The sequence below is a fragment of the Colobus angolensis genome, unplaced genomic scaffold, assembly GCF_000951035.1.
Source record: "Colobus angolensis palliatus isolate OR3802 unplaced genomic scaffold, Cang.pa_1.0 Scaffold212, whole genome shotgun sequence".
Taxonomy (NCBI): Eukaryota; Metazoa; Chordata; class Mammalia; order Primates; family Cercopithecidae; genus Colobus; species Colobus angolensis.
Genome location: NW_012115289.1, coordinates 1886870 through 1909623, shown reverse-complemented (window position 1 = coordinate 1909623; position 22754 = coordinate 1886870). Strand labels below are relative to the sequence as shown.

The 22754-nt window shown below is 37.5% G+C and overlaps 1 protein-coding gene across 8 annotated transcripts in view; it reads right to left on the bottom strand.

Moving 5' to 3' along the window:
- Positions 1–248: 248 nt before the first annotated feature.
- Positions 249–22754, bottom strand: part of PDE4D (phosphodiesterase 4D, cAMP-specific) — a 1579839-nt gene continuing 1557333 nt past the window's right edge. For 6 of the 8 annotated variants that reach the window (XM_011942894.1, XM_011942897.1, XM_011942900.1 and 3 more), the window contains 7 exons: positions 21943–22041; positions 20884–21048; positions 19758–19857; positions 8504–8658; positions 7482–7604; positions 6789–6971; positions 249–6222 (listed from right to left, as the gene is read on the bottom strand). In XM_011942894.1, coding sequence (XP_011798284.1) covers positions 5806–6222; positions 6789–6971; positions 7482–7604; positions 8504–8658; positions 19758–19857; positions 20884–21048; positions 21943–22041 — 1242 coding nt within the window. In that variant the 3' untranslated portion in view covers positions 249–5805. The remainder of the gene's footprint in view (positions 6223–6788; positions 6972–7481; positions 7605–8503; positions 8659–19757; positions 19858–20883; positions 21049–21942; positions 22042–22754) is intronic. The other 2 variants (XM_011942896.1, XM_011942901.1) reach the window with 1 other exon arrangement.

Here is a 22754-nt window from a genome sequence, read left to right as displayed (position 1 = left end):
GTTAAGCATAGATACTCTGTTTAATTACCCTTATTCTGCTGGCACGGTTTGGAGATTATCAGGGGATTAAATTTGTGCTGATTTCTTTGCTCTCATTATCATGACAAATGGATTGTTTTGTCATTTAGAGAAAAGTAGAATTTGTGAGGAATAAGCAAACAGAGTTTTTAGTTAGCAAAGAGATAGGAAACTCTAAACCCTTTATCCAGGATCTTAGTAAGCTCAAAAACAAAAAACAAACAAAGTTCTTATGGTATCAAGTTAAAAACTCTTTAATATCTCAAAATATCTTATCAGATTGAATTATATCCAGTATCAATTTGGTGGCTATATTCAACACATATTAAGAACCTACTGTGAACCAGGCATAGTTTTAATTGCTAGTGATACATTGGTAAGCAAAGACCTTGCTCTCACGGAGCTGTGGTCTGGTGGGAGAGACAGACAACAAAAAACAGCTGCGTATATAAATCTGTGAGAAGTGTTATAAAGAAAATGGAGCAGGGTTATGAGAATAAAGCTACAGAATGGGGGAGCTCTCACACAGGATGGTTAGCAATGGCTGTGCGGCTCCAGGCCCTACCTACTCTCTCACTTTTCCTCAGTTTCTCCGGATGTCTCAGGCTTATTTATGCCTCAAGATCTTTGCAAATGTTTCCTGTCTGGATCCCCTTCCTCTTCCTATCAACTTTTCCTGTAGTTACCTTTTAAAATCCTTCAGAACTCAGATGCAAAGCACTTTCTCAAGGCCTCAAGGAAGCCTTCCCTGGCCTTCCGGAATAGATCAAGTTCAGGTTCCTGCTTATTCACCCCACTGAGCTCCTTCATTTTACTGATCATGTATATAATTATATGAGTATTGAATTGTTTAATGCCTTTGTCCCCTCCAGACTGTAAGCTCCATGAAAGCAAATACGGTGTCTCATTAACTTATTGTTGAGTCCTGAAAACTTTGTAGTTTGCAGAGTAGGTAACCGACAAATAATTGTCAAGTGTCTGAATAATTTTCAGTATCCCAGAATATTCAATTAAGCATGGAAGGCCCATTACAAAGCTTACTTAGAAAATACCGTGCTTAATTTTATAGGCCATCTAAGTAATTTTGGTAATTTTAATGTAGCAAAATAACTCAAGTTGGCTTCATTTGGTTATGAATATCAGTACTGATGTCACTATTCTCCTTTCATTTTAACCACGTTCAGTATCCTAAGAAACGTGCTGATTGAACTATAAAATGAATAATCTTTTATTTGTAAAATATTGAGTCATAAATAGGCAGAATCAACCCATGCTTTTATTTTCATTGCATATAAAAATTTCATATGAAGGTATTGATGTACAGTACTATCCCCGTGGGCTGTAAGAGAGGCTAAGAAACCACTAAAAGAATCACTTGTAATTCTCACACACAATTTACCACTCTGAAAACATATCCAAAGAAATAAAAACAACTCAAATCAGTTAAGGATGTTTTTGTAATTATAGTGTCCCCTTTGTACTGTTTAAAACAAAAGTAATCAAATTCCTTTGGGCCAGGGCTGCTAAAATCTACAGTTTGTGTCAAAAAATAAAATAAAATAAAATAGGAGGCTCATTTTTCCCAGAAAAAGAATCTTTCCTTTCACTGAAAAGCCATGTGATTCAAGGGCTGGGCAAGTAGTGGGAGGATATTTCCATATTATCCATTATAAATGTTTCCTGCTTTAGGGGCTGGCCATTGTACAAGGTTAAATTTTAAAATTCTAAAGCAATGAAAGTTTTGCAGAAACAAATCTTAGAGGATGGTGAATGCTTTCTGCTATGTAAACTGACATCAGATACAACTTTGTGTTTAAATAGATGGGTTTACATGTATGTAAGGACATTTGGTTTATCTTAGTGGAAGAAAAATTTTAGGATTAAAAAATGATATTTTCTCTTTAATATATTCTCTTAACATGACAGGAAGCTGATGAATAGATAACCAACATGAGTAAACTCTGGCTCCAATTTCAAATCAAGTTCATTTTCCTATGAGCTCTAGAAGCTAAAAAGACTTTAAAAAAAAAGATTGTTTATAATCACTGGGAAAGAATGTATTTCCCCAGTTGTGTTTCCGAGTTTAAAAAAAAAGGAAATAATCAAATACAAGTAGCTGAAGTAGTTCCTGATCAACAGATGGCAAACAATCATCACACATGCAGTGCTGCTCCCTGGCAAGAAGTACTTAAGAGTTTATGTCTCAAAAGGGTCTCAGAATCTTTCAGAGGTTGTCTTTGGTTTTGTAAAATCTACCTATTGGCAGAATTCTAATCAATTAAAAGCCTGGATGTAAAATGCCCAGCCCTAGCTCCACCGTTACCTTTCAAATGCAGCAAAACAGAAGAAAATATTGATTAAAGTTAAGGCACAGCCCTGGGACCAAAGACCTGCAGCTATGGTTTTTAAAATTTATATATCTTTAAGTATTTTATAGTTTTCTTGAATCTTCCATAAACAAGCTCTAAGGTGACAAGACTATATTACAGGATAAAAGAAAATGTACAGAGTATGTATACACACCATTCATTCTCTCACCAAGAGCTTCCAAATATATCAACACCATCCCATCATGGGATGATGTTTTAATAAGAACTGATAATTTACAATTAACATTACAGTATGTACATTGCAATAAATACATGGTTGTAAACAGACAAACAAGACTGTATTACGGGTAAGGTCATTTGGTGAGAAAAAAATGCATGGCACAAAAAATAAATAATGCATTCAAAAATTATCATAAAGCTTTCTGTAAAATCCATTTCATTCAAGTTTTTTCTTTCCTTGTCTATAATTTGTTCTATCTACATTACTGTGAATTTTAACTGATATAAAAGAAGACAAAATTAAAACAGCATTATTGTGTTCAGTAACTTGCAAGCTGAAATGCACTGGTTTTACACAAACTTGGGACATATTTTTCCCCATACAGTACCCAGATATTGCATTTTCTTATGGCATTTTAGGAAATGTAAAGCCACTTGTAAAAGGATATTCTTTTTTAAAGCAGTGTGTATTTCTGAAGCACACTTTGGCAAGAGAGAAGGGCAAGGGTAAGCAGATTGTACAGTGCATTAGTCCCTGTCTCTTGGATATTGAGCCTTTTCTGCAATTTGATTGTCTGTTAGTGGGTATCTTTACAACATGGTACCATTAAAAACCAACAAACTGGAAAAAAAAAAAAAAGAGCCTGTCTTTATTAGTGCAGTTATAAACCCTTTACCCTTTCAGATCTGGATTTGTTAAGTGACATATTGCTGCTTTTTCTTTTATTCATTATTAAAATTCTAGGCACTCTGTGGGGGAAATACTAAGTGTAGGGAGGACAGGAATGAGAATGTTTTGGAAAGAAGAATAAATTCTAGACTCTTTGCCTTTCTTTCTAGACCTCACTCAGGGACAAATAAAAGGAAACAAGTTCCCAAATGTTCTTGTGAAACTACTTGGTCAAATATATGTCTTCATTTGAAAGATTACCATCTGATCTTTACAGAGGAAAGAGAGTAGAAATCTTGCAATTAACTAGTTGATTCCTATTCTGCCTTATGTAAAAGATCAGAGTTATAAAGACATAATTTTTATTTCAAAGGATCTAAGCATCAGCCAGATCTCAGGGGACTGAAATGGGGCCTGTCTTCAGCTTGAGTCATTTCCCTGGCTGATGACTTAGTTTCCAGTCCCTGGAAGGCTCCTTGAGAAGTTCCAAATATAAATGCTTTTCAGGGTTGTAATTCTTCTTAAATGTTTGATTTTCCACTTGTCAGATACCCACTTTGGCCTCTATCTCAATTCTTGAATATCAACATGAAAAATGATTATTTGGGCTTTAAAGTCTTCATAGAGAAGGTAAAGACTTTATTACAAAGACTGACATAGGAATAAAGTCAGAATTAAATGCCCCATGATGCCAACTGCTATAATCAGGTAAACACTGGGAATTAATCTCTAAAACTGTAATACAGTTCCTGGTGCTGATATCAGCCAAGAGTGATCTCTAATTTTTTATTTAAGCAGAATTTTTACCAATCTAATATTTTAGGATGCATCACAGTACTAACCCTCTGGTGCCAGTGGCATCATCTTCTTTCCCTCCATGTGTTTCAAGAAGTAGTTCCCCTCTGCAAGATACACTTATGGATCGAGGAGAAGTGATAAAGCAATTCCTGCATGTTATGTGGTTGTCCATTAAGGAAGAGTAGTTGCTATACTTAAAACCATTTCTCAGGTATGTTCCTGATATAGTTCTTAATCCCATAGTGAAATCATTAAAACCAAAGAGGATTAGTTGTTGTACTGGTGTTTGTTAATATGTTGTTAATATTCTTAAAAACTGCCTAGTTAGCTGTTTGTTTAACTTTTCTCTGCAAACCAAGAGTAAAATCTAGTCATGATATACAACCTCATAGTTGAAATGAATGTTAACCCTAACTTGACTACCTGTTTCTTTTCACTGGTGACAATGGTAGTGATATATTTGACAAGACGTCATCTAGCAAACATGGACAGAGGTTCAAACACACACTAAATTATAAAGCAGCACGAGGGGAAAAACCTTTTTCTTACTATAACTGGCTGTAAAAACAATAAAAATGAGCATGAAATGTGCAGATTATTAGAAAGATATGCACTTGTGAAATGCATGTCTATTGACACAGCAAAACGTTATTAGGAGATACTAAGTAGGAAAACATCTCAAAAAGACTGACCAATTTAGCTACTGGATATTTATATATCTCCCACTTGCTTCAGACAACACCAACTGATGACTGAATTCACATGAAGCTTAAGACACATTTGATATAACACACATTAAAGTATTATAGAACAATTAGTCACTTTGCACACTGATGAAAAACACTGGTGAAGAGCAACTCTTATCTGGAAAGAGTGAAACAAAATGCAAAGTAAATAATAAAGACTTACTTACAAAAAGGGTTTCCTGCAACATAAAGTTGTTTTTCTGTTTTAAAATATGGAAGTCATTGGTATATAAAACAATGAATCACTAAAAATCAGTTAATTGCTATGAACTATAAGGTGCAAGTAAAATTTGTAAATTAGATTTTTATCCAGTGTAGCACAGATTTGTACTGAAAACTTGCAAGTTACTCTTTAGAAAAAAATAACCAGTGGCAGATGAAGTTCTGAACATAGTTTTTTAAATATAATACCTCAATACATTTAATAATAAAAGTAAGCTCTACAAAAAATCTGTTTTACATATCATACAAAATGTAGAGGTCAGTGCAGCTCACTGAACCACACTATTCAGTCATGTATCAGGAAGACTTGAAATTAGAAAATTATGCAATTTCTGTGGCTCATCCTCCTCCTACTGGTAACAGATACGTGCTATGTCCTGTTCTTGACATATTTGTTGCTTCGTCCATTAAGTTCACTCTGTGCAATGCCTTTCTTCTGAAAATATTGCAAACAAATAAAAAGAATAGAAACCCCAAGCCCAATCAACTTTTGGGCTGCCTGATAAGCCACACTCTCTTGAAAACAATTTGGAGTAGATTTTATCTGCCTTGTCAGCTCTACCAAGCTGAAATCTTATTAAAAACGCTGTTCATGAAGATGTCCACCTTGCTCTGATGACATGGAGGTGAAAAAACTGGTTACGATATTCCTGAGCGCCGGACTGAGTAGTCAAGGTCAGTTTTGTTCAATAAACGTCCTGGCAGATGACAGTGAGGTGTGACCGTGGTTGTGGCATGTGACATGCACTTTGGAAACAATTTTTCTGCTAAAAAAAAAAAAGGCATGAAAGTTTTTGTACTGTTACGTGTCAGGAGAACGATCATCTATGACACAGGCTTCAGGCTGGCTTTCCTCTTCTTCCCCTACTGCCTCCTCTTCAACCTGTTCATCGAGGGGAATTTCAGTAGACTCCGAGTCTTGAGTACAAAGAGTCTTGGAGTCACTGCAACTAGTGTCTTCTTCCACTTGACTGCCACTGTCCTTTTCTGTGTCTGACTCACCATCTTCCTCTAAAGTTAGTTCAAACTGGAATTTCTCAGTTTGACCCTGCCGGCCCTCTTCTGGGTCATCAGGTGCAGGAGAGGGGCTCTGAGGGATTGTGCTCTGGTACCATTCACGATTGTCCTCCAAAGTGTCCAAAATGTCCTGGGCGTCAGGGTGGACGAGGTCTGCCCATGTCTCCCAGAGGGGATGAACAATATAGTCTATGAAGCCCACCTAGTTAAGAAAAAATCCAGTATGAGTAAAGGACTTGGGACTAAGAAACAGTGGAAAAGCTTAACTAGATCATGGCCCACAAATAAAATACTGAACAGAAGACTATTAAATTTAGTTTGGTAAAATTATCACTATTTTCGACAACAGACCATACAAAGTATTGTTACTAGCTGGTCAAAATTAGCTTCTAGAACCCTTGGTTAAAGAGCATGTTCATAGCATAAAAAATTTTCCAGTTGTTGACATGGTAGGGCTTATTTTAGAATCACCAATTTGTAGGTGAATCCAGATAACTGTAATAACGCCATATGCTCTATGTATGTGAATATATTAAATGAATATAGTCATAATAAATGAATATCTTCTTAGAATATCTATATGACTATATGAATGTAAGTCATAAGAATGAAAGTTTTTTGAATCATAAATACTAAGGTGAAATTGAGCTTGTCAAAAACAAAGTAATTTTAAAAATCCAGTAAAATACTATCATATGTAATACAAAGTAACCAAATGCTAAAGCGGTAGCTCTGTTCTCGCTGAAAACTGTACACTTCATGCATTACCTGTGATTTTTCCACGGAAGCATTGTGCTTGTCACACATGGGGCTTATCTCCATGCCACGTTCCCTCTCTCGGTCTCCTTGGCGGAAGAACTCCTCCATTATCCGGTCCGTCCACTGGCGGTACAGTTGGAGAGGCTTTGTTGGGTTGCTCAGATCTGCACAATGCACCATATTCTGAAGAACCTAAAATAGATGGATGCATTCTCTATTCACTCCTGTTCCTTTTCAAAAAAAAAAAAAAAATCTAGAAATTCACATTGGATGACTGCGACACTTAAAAATACACATGGTGTAAGATTTATTCCAAACAGCTCAACCATGATGTGTCTATGTATGGTTCACACTTGTATTAATAGTTCCAAATTATGCCACTTCTACTGCATCTAAGTAGCATAAGAAAAACTGTTTGTGTGCATGGTTGACTAGATTCAGGGCTGCTTAATTGGCTGGTTCTGTGGAGTGTTAGTTTTTTAAATTAATGTAGATGCAAATCAAAAGACCAGTAGAATTTTGCCTGGTTAATTCTTAGGAATAAAAATTTGGATAAAAATCCTGCCTATAATTGCTGAAAGTATAAGGTGGGAGAAAGAAGAAATACATCTTATCAAAGCTGAGCACACAGTCATGTGCATATGTGCGCGCACACACACACACACATACACACACACAGAGCAAACTCTATTAAGGCTTTACCTGAATCCTATCGGAATAATTATCAAGAAGAAGAACTCCAGAGCTTGTCACTTTCTTAGTTTCAACCATAGTCTTCAAATCAGCTAGTAGATTCATGTGTTTTGACATATCTGTTGCAAGTACCTTAAAATACAAAGGGTATATTATTGAGTATAGTTCAGAGAAAACAATTTACACATGAAAATATTATGCAGAATATGAGAATGAAAAAGGAACAAAACAATGCTATGCCTTTTAATGACAGTGGAAATTCCTTACTCCTTCTTGGGGGCACAGTCCTTTCCCCTTTGCTATCAAGTTTTCCCAAAGCCCAGATAAATGTGTGTAATATACAGAAATGCTAGGTACTGACAACCACTTTCATGGTCAAAAATGGGATGACATCTCCATGGATAAGACACCATCACACGTTTTCAAGTTTTTTCCATTCCTTGGACCAGAAAGTAGTTACTAGACTATGATGAACTGATTCAAGGTTGCTTAAAGACTGCTTCAGAAACAAAATATTCTGGTTAATTTTCTTTTAAAAGACAGATCATTCTTGCCTTTGTATGTACAAAATTTAACAGAGTAGGTTTTTGAAAGCTAGAGATTTTCCTATGTCTCATAATCACTGAATAAGATGCATAGAAAAAAGAGTAAAGTCATGGATGTTCTAAATGGCACTGTCTACTAATGAGAAAAGGTGGAAAAAAATCCATTTGAGCTGTGGCCCACACAATCTGCTTTTGTTAGTCATCTTTCTCTGCCTGCCACCGGACTGGAGGGGCCCAGAAAATAAATGATGAGGGTGAGCTGACATTATTCTCAAGTCCAAACTGCTAGAAGTGAAAAACCTATTACAGAACATCACAGCCAGCATCACGGGCAGCTTCTATAATATAAAGGGCCATAATATGTTTTGAAATGCAGTTCCTTTTACCTAATACTCATCTTGATCTTGTTCTTATGTCTAAATTATAAACAACTTGCATCACAGTTCTCTCTCTTATTTTTTTTTTTTGCTTTTATCAGCTACTTACAATGTCAATGACCATTTTCCTTAAAGATTGTCTTTGTTTTTTGGTCAAATTCTGGAAAATGTCACAGTTTTCTTCCTGAAGCAATTTAAAGCCCACAGCCAAATGATGGTTCTCTAAGACCGAGGAATCGTTGTACATCAAGGCAAGTTCAGAATCTGAAAAAAAGACAAAAGGCCAAAGATCAGCAAAGCTGTTTGTGAGAAGTTTATCTGATTCTTTGAATTCTGGGTTTAGGATGTAATTTCCCCTAAACTTCTCTGCTGCCCTTATCATGTAATTTCCCCTAAACTTCTCTGTTGCCCTTATCGTTACATGACAATATCCAGGAGAGAATAAATCGGATAACATAAGAGCAGGAACAACACTGGAATGAATCTTGGGGAGTGAATTCTAATGCTACTAACATGTGGCAGGCCATTTCACTCTGTAGGGCTCAGCTTCCTCTAATGTGAAAGAATTGGATCTTTAACTTCTCTTCTAGAGTTACCATGAGCTCAGTAGAATATGACATTCTTCTTAGTATCTATAACACATCCAAAGAATAAGGTTTTGTATTCCTGATAACTGTGAATTATCTATGCTGCAATATATAAAGTGAGGATCATGTGATACAGGATTGTTTGTACTCAAAGAGGGTACAAGAACAATCATATGAACAAGTTTAGATTTGCTCGTTTGCTCATGTATAGCTCTGAAAGTCTAAGCTTTATTCATCGTTTTCCATTTTCTTTTCCAAGTATCATGGCAGTCATTGTATACTGTACAGGGATATTGCTCTTCCTGCCTGCTTGCTCATAGCGTCACACAGAGATGTTGTGTTTGGCTGTCTGTATACCCTCTGGTGAAGATTCTGCCACTCTCTCCCTAATACCCTGGACCTGTGAATTTTAGGCAGGGAGAGATTCTGCCTCTCTCCTACTTCTTGTAAATAGCAGACCCAGATCTACAAGATACTCATTAAAAAACTTTTGATGCTTTATTCTCTTTCCATTCACTGCAAAGACCATAAGCAAATCTGAGGCAGGAGGATTGCTTAAGTCCAGGAGTTCAAGACCAGCCTGGTCAACATAGGGTAGACTTCATCTCGACAAATAATAAAACATTATCTGCAGATGGTGGTGTGTGCCAGTAGTCCCAGCTACTTGGGATGCTGAGGTAGGAGGATTGCTTGAGCCCAGGAGTTCAAGGCTGCAGTGAGCCATTATATTGTGCCACTGCACTCCAAGCTAGGCAACAGAGCAAGACTCTGTATCAAAGGAAAAGAAAAAGCCTAAAAGCACATGTATTTGATCTTTTTTCTAACGTATGCATAGAAAATATATTTGGAAATATATATCCTTTTCTAAGAAATATCCAGTACTATTCAATGGCTCTTTTAATGGAGCTAGGAAGGAGAGGAGAGGCTTAAGACATTTTCTGCCGGGCGCAGTGGCTCAAGCCTGTAATCCCAGCACTTTGGGAGGCCGAGACAGGCGGATCACAAGGTCAGGAGATCGAGACCATCCTGGCTAACACGGTGAAACCCCGTCTCTACCAAAGAATACAAAAAAATCTAGCCGGGCGAGGTGGCGGGCGCCTGTAGTCCCAGCTACTCCGGAGGCTGAGGCAGGAGAATGGCGGGAACCCGGGAGGCGGAGCTTGCAGTGAACTGAGATACGGCCACTGCACTCCAGCCCTGGCGACAGAGCGAGACTCCGTCTCAAAAAAAAAAAAAAAAAAAAAGACATTTTCAACTGGGAAATTCTATTATTTTATTGGAACTATAGAAATACAAATTTGCACACTTAAATTTCTGCTCCCAAACTACAGGAACAGAGCTGTTTAGTAGGGAGTAGGTTTGTACATTATTTTTTGTTTTCTTTAGACAAAACAATAGTGTTTATTTTTTAAAAGGCAGTTTCTGGTTAACTTTTACAGTGTCTACAAATGCCTTTAAGAACCTTTATCTACAGACAGGTAAGCATATAGAAAAGAAAATTTTAAAACTCTATAGGATCTTAGCACATATTATTGTATTTCTGCAGTAGAATCAAATAAACATATATTGAAAGGAAATCATAATTATTAGATACTGAATAATTATTAGAATTCGTTTAAGGGAGGAAATATGCATGTAGACAAGGGGTGTTAACAGAATTGACTTACCCTTACAAAAACCCTAACTGGCTTATATGAAGCGGAAGGTGAAGGAAATTAAGACTATTGACCCTGCAGAAGAATATGATGATGAGCTGTTCCTTCAAGGAAAAGAGTGATCTGTTGTATGGAAGTTGCAACAAAGAGTCTGAGTTCCACTGGATATAAGTAGGGCCTAACACTTAAGAGTTCAGATTGGCCAGAAAAGCCAGGAAAGGACGCCTTAGTGGACTGGCAGGCCTCCACAGCCTCTTCCATCTCAGATGCTGTTACAGGAAAGTGGTGGTGAACAAATGTTAGCATTTAAAAAACTGAATCTCAAGGAAGTTATTTAACTTTCTACTCTTCTTTAGGACTGATGGCATATGGTCACATTTAAATTGGGAGGTAGGATTCTGCAGCTTCTCAGCAGATTTTCACCAAAGACACTAATCCATTACTTGTAAGTAGGGTCCTTGAAGATTCAGGAATGATCAGAAAGTTGCCGTCATCTTTTGGTACAATGCACACAGCACAGAGGGGCAAAGAGGTTAGCTTATATAACATTTTTGTTGAAACCCTTTCATCTTCAAGCCCAATATAAGTAAGTCACCTCTTCCATCAAGTCTTTCTTAATTACCAGACAAAACTGCCCACTTTCTCCTGTAAACTCCTATACTGCTTTGTACCACCCATTTAGCATGTATCACATTCTACCTTTTTTGTCTTTATCTCTACAAATCTTTTAATTGTTTCCTCCCCAAACCCTCCTGGCCTACTTAGAGTCTTAAGCCCCTAAAATATTAAAGGTTATTAATTTAATATGTTTGGTTATCTGGCTTCCCCTAGGCACTTCAATTATTTCAAACTTACAAAGTACAAACAGGAATACAGTAAGGCACAACATTTAGAGGATTTAGGTGTCATTGTGTTAAATGTTTGATCTGAATCCTCTCATTTGATCCTCATACCTCTTTTAGGAAGATACTATTGTTTGTGACATTTTATGGCTACGTTCCACTCATGGACCGCATGGAGCCATATAGGTGGAAATCAAGTCTTTGTGTCCTTGGGATAGGCTGGGGGATAGAAAATGTCTGTTGGGGACATCTTTTATATACATAAATACTTACATAGACATATAATCCTGCACAAATGAAGAAAATGAACCTCAGAAAAGGTAAGTAACTTTGCCAACATCACCTAGCCAGTAAGTGCTGGGGCCAGCACTACCTTATACTGACTATGATTACAAGTAGTACCTTACAAACAGAGGTGAAAACTTGAGCAGTGAACACTAAACATGAACCAGGAAATCAATACAATCCACTCAGTGCCTGGCACACACTTATAAAGACAACTTTATAAGCATTTATTATTTTTTATTGAGAGGCCACGCATACCTTTACAAACTCAAAGTCATCATTTTATTATATATAGAGCAATTGTGTTCATTTGTTACAACTACCCTGGATCATCAAGAATAAATTAAATTATGCTCAATGTATGCTACTACTGAAGGCAGGAAGACCACTTTTATTTTGTGTCCCTCTCTTCTGAGTTCTAATGAAATGGGGGGAAGGGTGGGCAGGTACTACCACATAACTGAAAACATGTGCTTCATCTGTGCTAGTCTTTTCTCCCTCTGTGTTAATCATGGTTCTCCAGAGAAACAGAACTAATAGACATATGTATGAGTGTGTGTGTGTGAGAGACATATTTATTTATTATAGGAATTGGCTCAGGCAGTTATGGAGTCCAAGAAGTCCCACATCTGCAAAGGTGAACCAACCAGGAACCTTGATGTTAGAAGCAGGAGAATATGGATGTCCCAGCTCAGAGAAAGCAAATTGCCCTTCCCATCATGTTTTGTTTTGTTCTTCTCTTTGAGGTCCTCAATGAATTGACTGATCCCTGCCAACAATGGTAAGGGCAATCTTCTTTAATCAGTCTACCAATTCAAATGCTAATCTCTTCCAGGAACACTCTCATAGAGGCACCCCAAAACAGTGTTTTACCAGATATCTGGGCATCCCTTAGCCCAGTCAAGCTGATGCATAAAATTAACCATTACAAATTCTGCTCCTTGTCACCCTGGTACCCATAAGCATCTCCTTTAACCATATTTAATCTCCATAAGGTCATAATTCTACCAAAATGCTATAACTATCCTGCATACAACCAAAAACACACTAACACATTCCCCAGAAGTGAAAGTAAAGTTTGAGTAATGTTTACTCTTATCCTGACATCCTATAACTTAAATACTATGATATAAAATAAATACTTAAATACTAATATAAAGTTAATACCTCTTATGCTATATAAATGAAGATATATGCTTAATATATGTATATACACATATACATGCATTCATAAGAAAATACTCATGGCAATTATAGTCCTTATTGCTATAACTGGTCACATGGTCATAGCTATAATTACCTTCTTTTACTACTCATTCTGTATTCCCTTTGCCTTCAGCCAGCACCTCAGCTGGTCATGATTCTTTACCTGGTGGGGTGACCCAAACCTTCATTCCTGAAGGGTCTGGGCTATTAGTAGTCCTGCCTGGATTGGGTTATTTTGTGCTGGCCTTAATTACAGGGCATGGTAATATTAAGGGATGCCCTCAGGGATCTCCTTATTCCACACATACTCTTCCTTACCTTCGTCGTGGAGTAGTAATCCAAATCCCCCTTGGTAGTTAGGATCAGTCACCCCAGTCAACACCGTAACTAACTCCCTTCTTGGATGATTGAATCAGATGTATAAGGAGCTCCAAGTGGCTAGGTCTTAACTTCCAGTTTAATGGAATCACTGTTGTGTGTGCTGATAGAAGCATTCCTCCTTCTGAAACTAAGACCTCTAGGCTAGCAGAACATAAATTTGTAGGGACAGGAAGCAAACTTTGCTAGTGGGTCACTGGGGGTAATTATGAGTGGTAACACTCCCATTTCCAGCTACTGATTCTTGGACCCATGAATTCTGGTTATGGGAGAAATAGCACCACATATTGGATGCTGATTCAGAGCATATATGGCCTTTCTGGCCTTCTGGAGAACCTTGCCCCAACCCTGCAAGGTATTGCCTCCTAGCTGAGTAACTGAGTCTTCAAAAGGCCACTCCACCAATTTATTAAACCAGCTGATTGAGGATGTTAGGGAATAGGGTAAGACTAGGGATTTCCATGGGCATGAGCTCAATGCAGCTCTTCTTTGCCAGTAAGGTGAGTTCCTGGTTAGCGGCAATGCTGTATGCAATACCATAGTTTTGGCAGAAAAACTGTGCAGGGAAGGCACATCTGTTTCCAGAGAAAGTGCCTTTTCCACTAAGGACAAAATGCTACCCTTTCCACCATGGAAGTGGTCCAATGTAATCAACTTGCCATCAGGTAGCTGGCTGATCCCCCCAAAGTGCTGTTACATGGGGGTTTAGTGTTGGTTTATGCTGCTGGTGGATTGGGCACTTAGCAATAGTCATAGCCAGGTCAGCCTTGGTGAGTGGAAGTCCATGCTTCTAAGCCCATATATAACCTCCATCCCTGCCACCATGGCCACTTTGTTCTTAGCGCATTGAGTGATGACAGGGGTGGTTAGGGAAAGAAGCTGACTAGTATCTACAGAATGGGTCATACTGTTCGCTTGGTTATTAAAATCCTCCTCTGCCAAGGTCACACTTTGGTGAGTATTCACATGAGACAAAAATAGCTTTACTTTTTGGTCCATTCAGAGAGATCATTCACATATCTCTTCCCCAAATTTCTTTTTCACCAGTTTTCCAATTTCCAATCATGTTCCTTCTAAGAAGTCCCTGACTATCTAGACAAATCATTGGCTATGGCCCATGAACTGGTATATAATTGCGCATATGGCCATTCCTTCTTCCAAGCAAAGTGAACAACCAATCACCCTGCCTAAAGTTCTTCCCACTGGAAAGACTCCCCTTCACCACTGTCCTTCAGGGATGTCCCAGAGAGGGGCAGTAGTGCTGCTGCAGCTGTATACTTCCGGTGGTACCTGCATATCATGCACAATCATCTGTAAACAAGGCCCTCTGTAAACTACTTGCAGAGAACTTTCCATGCGACCTCATGTGTAGGCTGGAAGAAAGACAGCAGTGTAATTAATAGGAGTGGCATTAGGACCACTTCTTTATGTAGCTTGTGCCTTCAGTGTCTGCTTGGACCTGATAGATCGTGTATTACACCACTTTTATTTGATGATAAATGTCGCACATACCCAACGTATGGCTTGGCACATTAGATAACTCCCTATTATGACGGGCAGACAGCTCAAACCACATGGAAACTTGGTGGCCCATGGTCAATCAGTATCTCCTAAGGCCCAGCAGCAGGCCTATATCTGTGTCTCAAAAGAAGAGTAGTTATCTTTGTTTGGATGATGGCAGGGTCTTGCTCCAGAGTCTGTGCTGTGATTCACACAGAGGGCTCTATCAAAGGCTCCAAACAACATTCCTATCTGCCACTGACATTCCAAGCACCATTAAATCTGCTGGGTCATGTGGCCCATGTGCAAAGCAGCTTGCACAGTATGCTGGACCTGTTGCAGAGCCCCACTCAAAACTAGGAGTTTTTCTGACACTCTCTTGTTCTGTGCCCCATTTAAACTAGCAGCTTTTCAGCTCACTTAGTAAATGAGCCAGAATAACACACACAAAGGAATACATTGCCTCCAAAATCCAACTAAGCCCACTAGGTTTTGTGCCTTTTTGTGTCTTATGATGGAGTCCATATGGCAGATGACAGCCAACATTAAGACCTGGAGCTGAAACAGTTAAGACTGGGGCAGACACTATAGATATGTATCCTGTAAGTAAGACTTATACTCACTGTTCTTACAGCTTTGCTAGGCTTAGCCTTGAGTTAGAAAATGACAGCATGCTACACCATGTCTCTAAGTTACAAGTGAAATAAACATAAGTCTTCAAAAGGACTTCAGAAACAAACATTTCTCCATGAAATGACAGAGGTAAGTGGTGGTTTTAACTTAATATTTAGTTGCCAAGGAAACTGCCTCATTCATCACTCCACTCATCCACTCTCTCTGCCCTCACCCTGCGTTATGTTCCTCCATAGCACTTAGTACTATCACATGCCACAAATTCACTTATCATGCTCCGCCTTTTCTAGCAGAATGCCAGCTCTTAAGAGCCAGGGATTTATCTAGTCCACCCATGTGTTCCGAGTGCCTGGAACAATATTTATTATAATATTTAGTAGGCTTGCAGTACCTTTTTGTTAAATAAAATAATCTCTGTAGCTATATCTATATAATCACATTTGATAAAAATGAGTTTATCCTTATTTTGAAGGTGTGGGTTTATACAGAAAAATAAAATTCTACATATAATCTACTAGTGTAGCTATGAAAATTTTAATTTCAAAATAAGAGTAGAGAAATAAAAAAGTGTATACTGACAGATAGATTATCTTAACCTTAATATAATGAAATGCCTCTGCTCTTGGAAACCAAAAACCACATGCTTTGAATGTATCACTAATGTGAATAAATCTTTCTGCCCCAAACTTAGGCATCTTTGCTATTAACAAAAATAATTCATTTTCCAAGTAAAATTTAATGCTATATTCTGTACTTTTGATACTATTTTTTTCAGAAAATAAAGCTAAGTTAAATAATACCCTCCAGCATTTTATATTCAAAATTTCATGATGCTATTTACATTTTATGGATTTGTTTATTTATTTATGTATTTTTTTGAGATGGAGTTTCACTCTTGTTGCCCAGGCTGGAGTGCGATGGTATGATCTCCGCTCACTGCAACTTCCACCTCCCGGGTTCAAGCGATTCTCCTGCCTCAGCCTCCTGAGTAGCTGGGATTACAGGCGTGCACCACGATGCCTGGCTAATGTTTTTGTATTTTTTTTTTTTTAAGTAAAGACAGGGTTTTACCTTGTTGGCCAGGCTGGTCTCGAACTCCTGACATCAGGTGATTCACTTGTCTTGGCCTCCCATAGTTCTGGGATTATAGGAGTGAGCCACTGCACCTGGTCTATGGATTTATTTATATGCATTGTCCTTAAAAAAATATTTATGCAGCTTCCTACCTGAAATTTCAATTTCTCTAAATCCTGTTCACAGTCCCCACACTCAAATCATTTAGTATAGCTTAACCAACTCTACCAGGTAGAAAGGCTCTCTCTGCTTGCAGTACCTCCAGCATGCTTTCAGTGAGTGTAAATACAATTAGCATAAAATCATGTGGCACCTAAAGCTAAAACAACTGCAATAAGAAAAATGAAGAGCCCATGTAAGAAGCAGGAGGCTTAACTGCACTGGGAACCAGCCACGGGAATTCCCAGCACCCCTCATGTGCCTTAAGCTCTCAGTGCTTCCGTAGCTTCCTTAAAGTAAGACAAGTAACCGACTATGGGTTTATAAATTCGATAATCGGAGGTCTTTAGAATTCTTTATCAAGAGAAATATGGATTCAGCTGCAGGCCTTGGACAGGATGGCAGCTCCAGCTCTGAGCCAAGAGCTGAGAATGTGCTGGCTTGACAAACGGATGCTCAAGCCATCCATAAAAGATAAAATATAAAAAGTCAAAATTTAAAAAAGGTTTACTGCAAACTAAAAATAAGCACAAATTTTGATAAAATATTTCATGAGGCTACATATTACAAGTGTACAAGTTATTAGAAGTACTCCTTTACTGCATGCTGGGAAGATAATTCTGTCTTATATGATCCCTAGCCAAACTAAGCTAACTAAGGCAGTAATTTTGATAATGCCCCGGGGCTCTGAGCAACCCTGAGATACTTTCCTGTACAAAGTGACAATGCTGATTCATTCCCTCAGGAATAACACAGCCTCATCATACCTCACTCTCAAAAAAACCTTAGCAATCCAAAGCTACTCTGGCAACTGTGAACTTCCCTATGTCGCTTTGGTCACACAGAAAGGAGATCATCGCAATATTACTAAATAACAAAGAATTTGCAGAAGCAGGATTCGTTATCCTTCCATCCCAGGCAGGTCACCAGCAAAATGACTTTAAACTGACATCCTAAGGAGATAAAATTATCTTCTTCAATTTCCTGCACTATTTCATTGGTTCTCAAACTTTAGAGTATCAGATTCATCTGTAGACTGAGGCCTTGTTAGCTTAAATGGCAGACTGCACAGGGACCCTGATGCCCACCAGGGTCCTCCAGGTGCTAGCCAAAGCCCAAGTGCCCTTTAAGGCAGGGGTCCCCGATCCACCCACAGGCCGTGAACTGCTCATGCAAGGGATCTAAGTTGTGCATTCCTTATGAGAATCTAACTAACGCCTGATGATCTCAGGTGGAACAATTTCATCCCAAAACCATTCTCTCCCTACTCCCCCAATTTTTCCAGTTTATGGAAAAATTGTTTTCCACAAAACCGAGTCCCTGGTGCCAGAAACACAGGGGACTGCTGCTTTAAGGGCTCAAAAGAATGAACAATAGAGCAGGTCCTCATTATTCTTAAAAAACATATCAGAGTACTTGGAAGACAGTGACTTTTCTATCAGTTGTTTTAATTTGTTCTCTAAATCTACTCTTAATTCTAAGGGAACATTATAATATGGTATGTAATAGAATGCAAAGAAAACATACCAGTCTGAATGTTTGGTGATTACATATATATATACACACACACACACACACACACACACACACATATACATATATATATATATCTTAAACACAAAAATTAAACGTTTTATATATTTACTAAAAATTAATAAAATTCAGAATATCCCAAGACATGCATAAGCATCAAAATAACAAATCAGGCCAGGCTCATGTAAAGTGCCAGCATGCAGCATGCACTGTATTGCATGACCTCCCTGCTCTTAGAAAGGACATCATGAACCCTCCCCACTGATACAATGTAAATGCAGGCAGCTGCATCCAATATGTATTAATATTTATATGTATGCTTTGATGAGTTTTAAAAGTACCCCATTATAGGTACTCATAGGTAGGTAGAACATGAAATATTATCCTGTCTAATCTGGATAAATAAGTCCCTAAACTAAACTTCTAAAAGAAATACTTGACTAACCACACATCTCAGGAAATCCCTGACTTTTCCAGTCCTCTACATGGATGAGTCACTAGAGTACATTTTGCTATAGGATAGTCCAGAGGCCATTACAAGATATAAAAATAGGTGAATAATCCTAAAACTCTGAATTAAATCTCTCAAAGCAAGGTTACCTTTACATTCCTTCTTTAAATCTAGCTACAGCAAAGTACAGGAAATGAATGGTAAAAACATAAATAATTCTACAGCTAGATTGCTATAGGCATGAGAAGACTATCATCCACAGACTCAAGCAAACATAAAAGGCGGATTCTTAAACATACAACAGTTTCAACAACTTTGCATAGTTTTTATATATAAAAGTGAATTTATGATGTTAATCTACCATATGGGAGGGAATTAAGTCATAGTTCACTTAGTACCAAACAGAATTTCTATAAACCTAAATCTCTTTACTAAGCATTACCTAAACATTCCCTACAGAGGCTTTCTGTGCAGCAATGTCAGGGATGCTCCATATTAAACAGTCTCTACCATTCCTTATATTTCCAAATTCACTGATGACTTCTTGTAAGATGTGATGTTAACAGTGAGAAAAAACTAAATAGTTGAAAAAATATTAAGAGAGAAGTTCCTGTTACCCTTATTAGAAGATTTTAAAAAGGCAAGAAAAGGGGCTGGGTATGGAGGAGGAAGTTATGGCCTCTGTAGAGGATTAAATGACGACCTACATAAAGTGAGGAACACTTAGCATTAATTCTCATAACTTTTTAAATTTAAAACTTTAGGGCCAATGTAACTTTCTAAATCTTTCTGCACACTTTCATTTTTAATTACCCTTGTAACACAGCAATATATTACTTTTAAAGAGAACTGGAACACATTTTTCAAATATCACACGCCTCAAGGGATATAGTGATAATTTTCAGTTAAGTTACATTAACATGCACTATCACTAAAACACATATATACACATCTCAAAAGAACATTATGGCTCTGGAAGCACCCTGAGTTTACAAAGACCCTTAGTCATTCTAAAATGTACAAAGGAAAAATGTGTTCTGCAAAAATAAAGTTTACTTACTTGTATTGATCAGAAATTGATTGGACACACCAGGATGATCTACATCATGTATTGCACTGGCAAAAATTGCTGCAAGAATCTCCAAATCTGTAAACACGGCCTGGAAAATCAGACAATATAGATAATATTACTATTCTACAATGATATGAATTAAAAGTATAAACAAAAGAGAAATCTCTAGCATTTAAATGGAAAACAAAATGGAGCTTCAAAATGTGTTATAATGTGTCAAGGGCGAGTCTTAGATACTTATGAACTTTTAAAGTATAATCTTGGAAGAAACCATTTTATCTAATTTTATTACATCTCATGATCAAATGTTTTCTATTCACTGTATTTTTTAAAATATTAAAACTCTGAAATTCTTTTAAAAGAAAATAATAGTTTATTTTCTAAGTATTTGTCTAAGAATATTCTGAAAATGTACATAAAATTAGTAAGACATGAACAATTTTTTTCTTTTCTTTCCTCAAAACCAGGCTCACCTTCGGCACTATTGACATTTTGGGCCTGATAACTGCGTGGGAGGCTGTCCTGTGCACTGTAGGATTTTTAGCAGAATTCCTGACCTCTACCGACAGGATGCCAGTATCATGTACACTAAAAATGTGATAGTTGTAACAACCAAAAATGCCTCCAGACATAAATAAAAATATATTTTAAGAAAATCAAATTGCTTTAGTAAACAACTAACGAAATAACTTCTTAGGATTTAGAAAAATTAAAGTATTTCCTTCTAATATATTCTATGAAAAATATCAATATATTGCTCATGTTTTATAAAATGTTCTTTGGCCTATAAATAAAAGCCGTCAGACTACATTTCAAGAAAACAAATTAACAAAAAGTGAATAAGCCAGATGTGCTTTATGAAACGTCCAGTGGATCATTTCAAAGAAGCAACATGATAAACAGATGAATCATTAAATCTGTGACCAACTTTCACAAGCAAAATCCATCAAAGACTTGACTGTCTATTCACCACAGCATTTTCCCCCATAAGTCAATACATTGTACTTCCAATGAATACAATTAGTTTCTCCATTGAAAACCCTTCAGATAAAAGTTTAATAGACCTTTATGAGTGGCAAGTTAGTGTTCTTGAAATTTCAGAAAACAGATTTACCTCCAAAGCAGGTGTAGATAATAGCACATGAGTAGACTGGACAACATCTGCAGCATGGATATTGTTGTGATAGGCCACATCAGCATGGTAATGGTCTTCGAGAGTCATGAGATATGTAATTAAAGTATCTACTGGAATTTTAAATGTTTTTAATAAATCCCGTTCCTGTAGGGAAAAAAATCATTTTAACATTTTTGTCTTTATGTAAACAATTTCTCCATAGAGTATGTTTAAAACACACACACACACACACACACACACACATCAGTGTTGCCAATGGATAACCTGGAAATGGCAACTGCACTCTCACATGTCTAGTGAGGAAAATGGGAACCTTTGAGAAGATCCAGGGACTTTGGGACAAAACCAAAGTTGGGTTGTCCTGCTGGAACCCAAGAATACTACGCCCTAGCTGTATGGTGTCAGGAATGAGGTGCCAACTCTAAAAGTTTCTGTGTCCCATTATCATGGAGGCAGCTCCAGTCAAGCACTATTAATTCAACCCCTGCATCACACGAACTGAAAATCAACGTCCTCTCTAGGGCTGGAGTCTCCCATTCCAGTCCCAAGGTATCTACAACATCCTCAACTTCTCATTTAAATCCCACCCTGAGCTGGAGCAAAGCGTCAATAAGAGTGCGAAATAGATATGGAGAAAGAAGCAGGACACAAGAAAGTGACTGAAAAAACTACATTCTAAGGTTAGCCAGCAGGGGCTTTATTCATTTTTTTAAAGTTAGTACTCCATTCTCTATGCCAGTCAGGTTCAGATGACTAAGATAATGTCTACATTATTATTTTAATAAATTGCTTCAACTTGGCTATATTATATCTTTATCTTAAATGCAAAAAAATAACAAAATTGATGTATTTGTGGTTTATACACACTCCACCTTTCTGTATCTTTACTTGTCCCTTGGCAAAGGAGCAAATAAGGATAAAAATATAAAAATAAGCAAAAGATGGGGAATATTAAAAAAGACAAAATGTATGCACAAGCTACAGACTGGACATTAAGTTCCTAAACAAAAGAAATGTAATAGAGCTCAACCACATTACCTGAAAAATGGTGTACATGATAACAGTCAAGGGCCGGTTACTAGACAACTCTGCTATTCTGAAAACATGAAGACCCCATTTGTTCACATCTTCTAGTTCCTGGAGTAAAAAAAATAAAAAGATACCAAAAAATTAGAAAGTAGAGTAAAATGACTCAATGAACACAATCATTAAAAAATTACAGACTTTAGGTGGCCGGGCGTGGAGGCTCAAACCTGTAATCCCAGAACTTTGGGAGGCTGAGGTAGGCGGATCACTTGAAGTCAGGAGTTTGAAACCAGCCTGCCCAACATGGTGAAACCCCGTCTCTACTAAAAATAAAAAAATTAGGTGTGTGGTGGTGTGTGCCTGTAATCCCAGCTGCTTGGGAGGCTGAGGCAAGAGAACTGCTTAAACCCGGGAGGCAGAGGTTGTAGTCAGCCAAGATCGCGCCACTGCACTCTGCACTCCAACCTGGGCGACAGGGTTAGACTACGTCTCAAAACCAACCAACCAACCAACAAACAAACAAACAAAAACAAAAAAAATCCTCCAAAAAACAGACTTCAGTGTAAAGATTGTTAGATTTTTTTAAACAATGATCCATTTTAAATGTTAACAGACACACCATATAAGCATACACAAACTTTAGGCACATTTACTTAAATGTACTGAAAACTGAATAGTATGGCTTAACCTTATGACTTCGACATTACAACATATTTATGTACTTTAAGTATCAATCACAAAGCATTTAATGGATAAAATCTATTCACAAAACCTTAACTGTTTTCCTAAAACCCAGAAGACATGACAGATTTCTAACTCTTTAA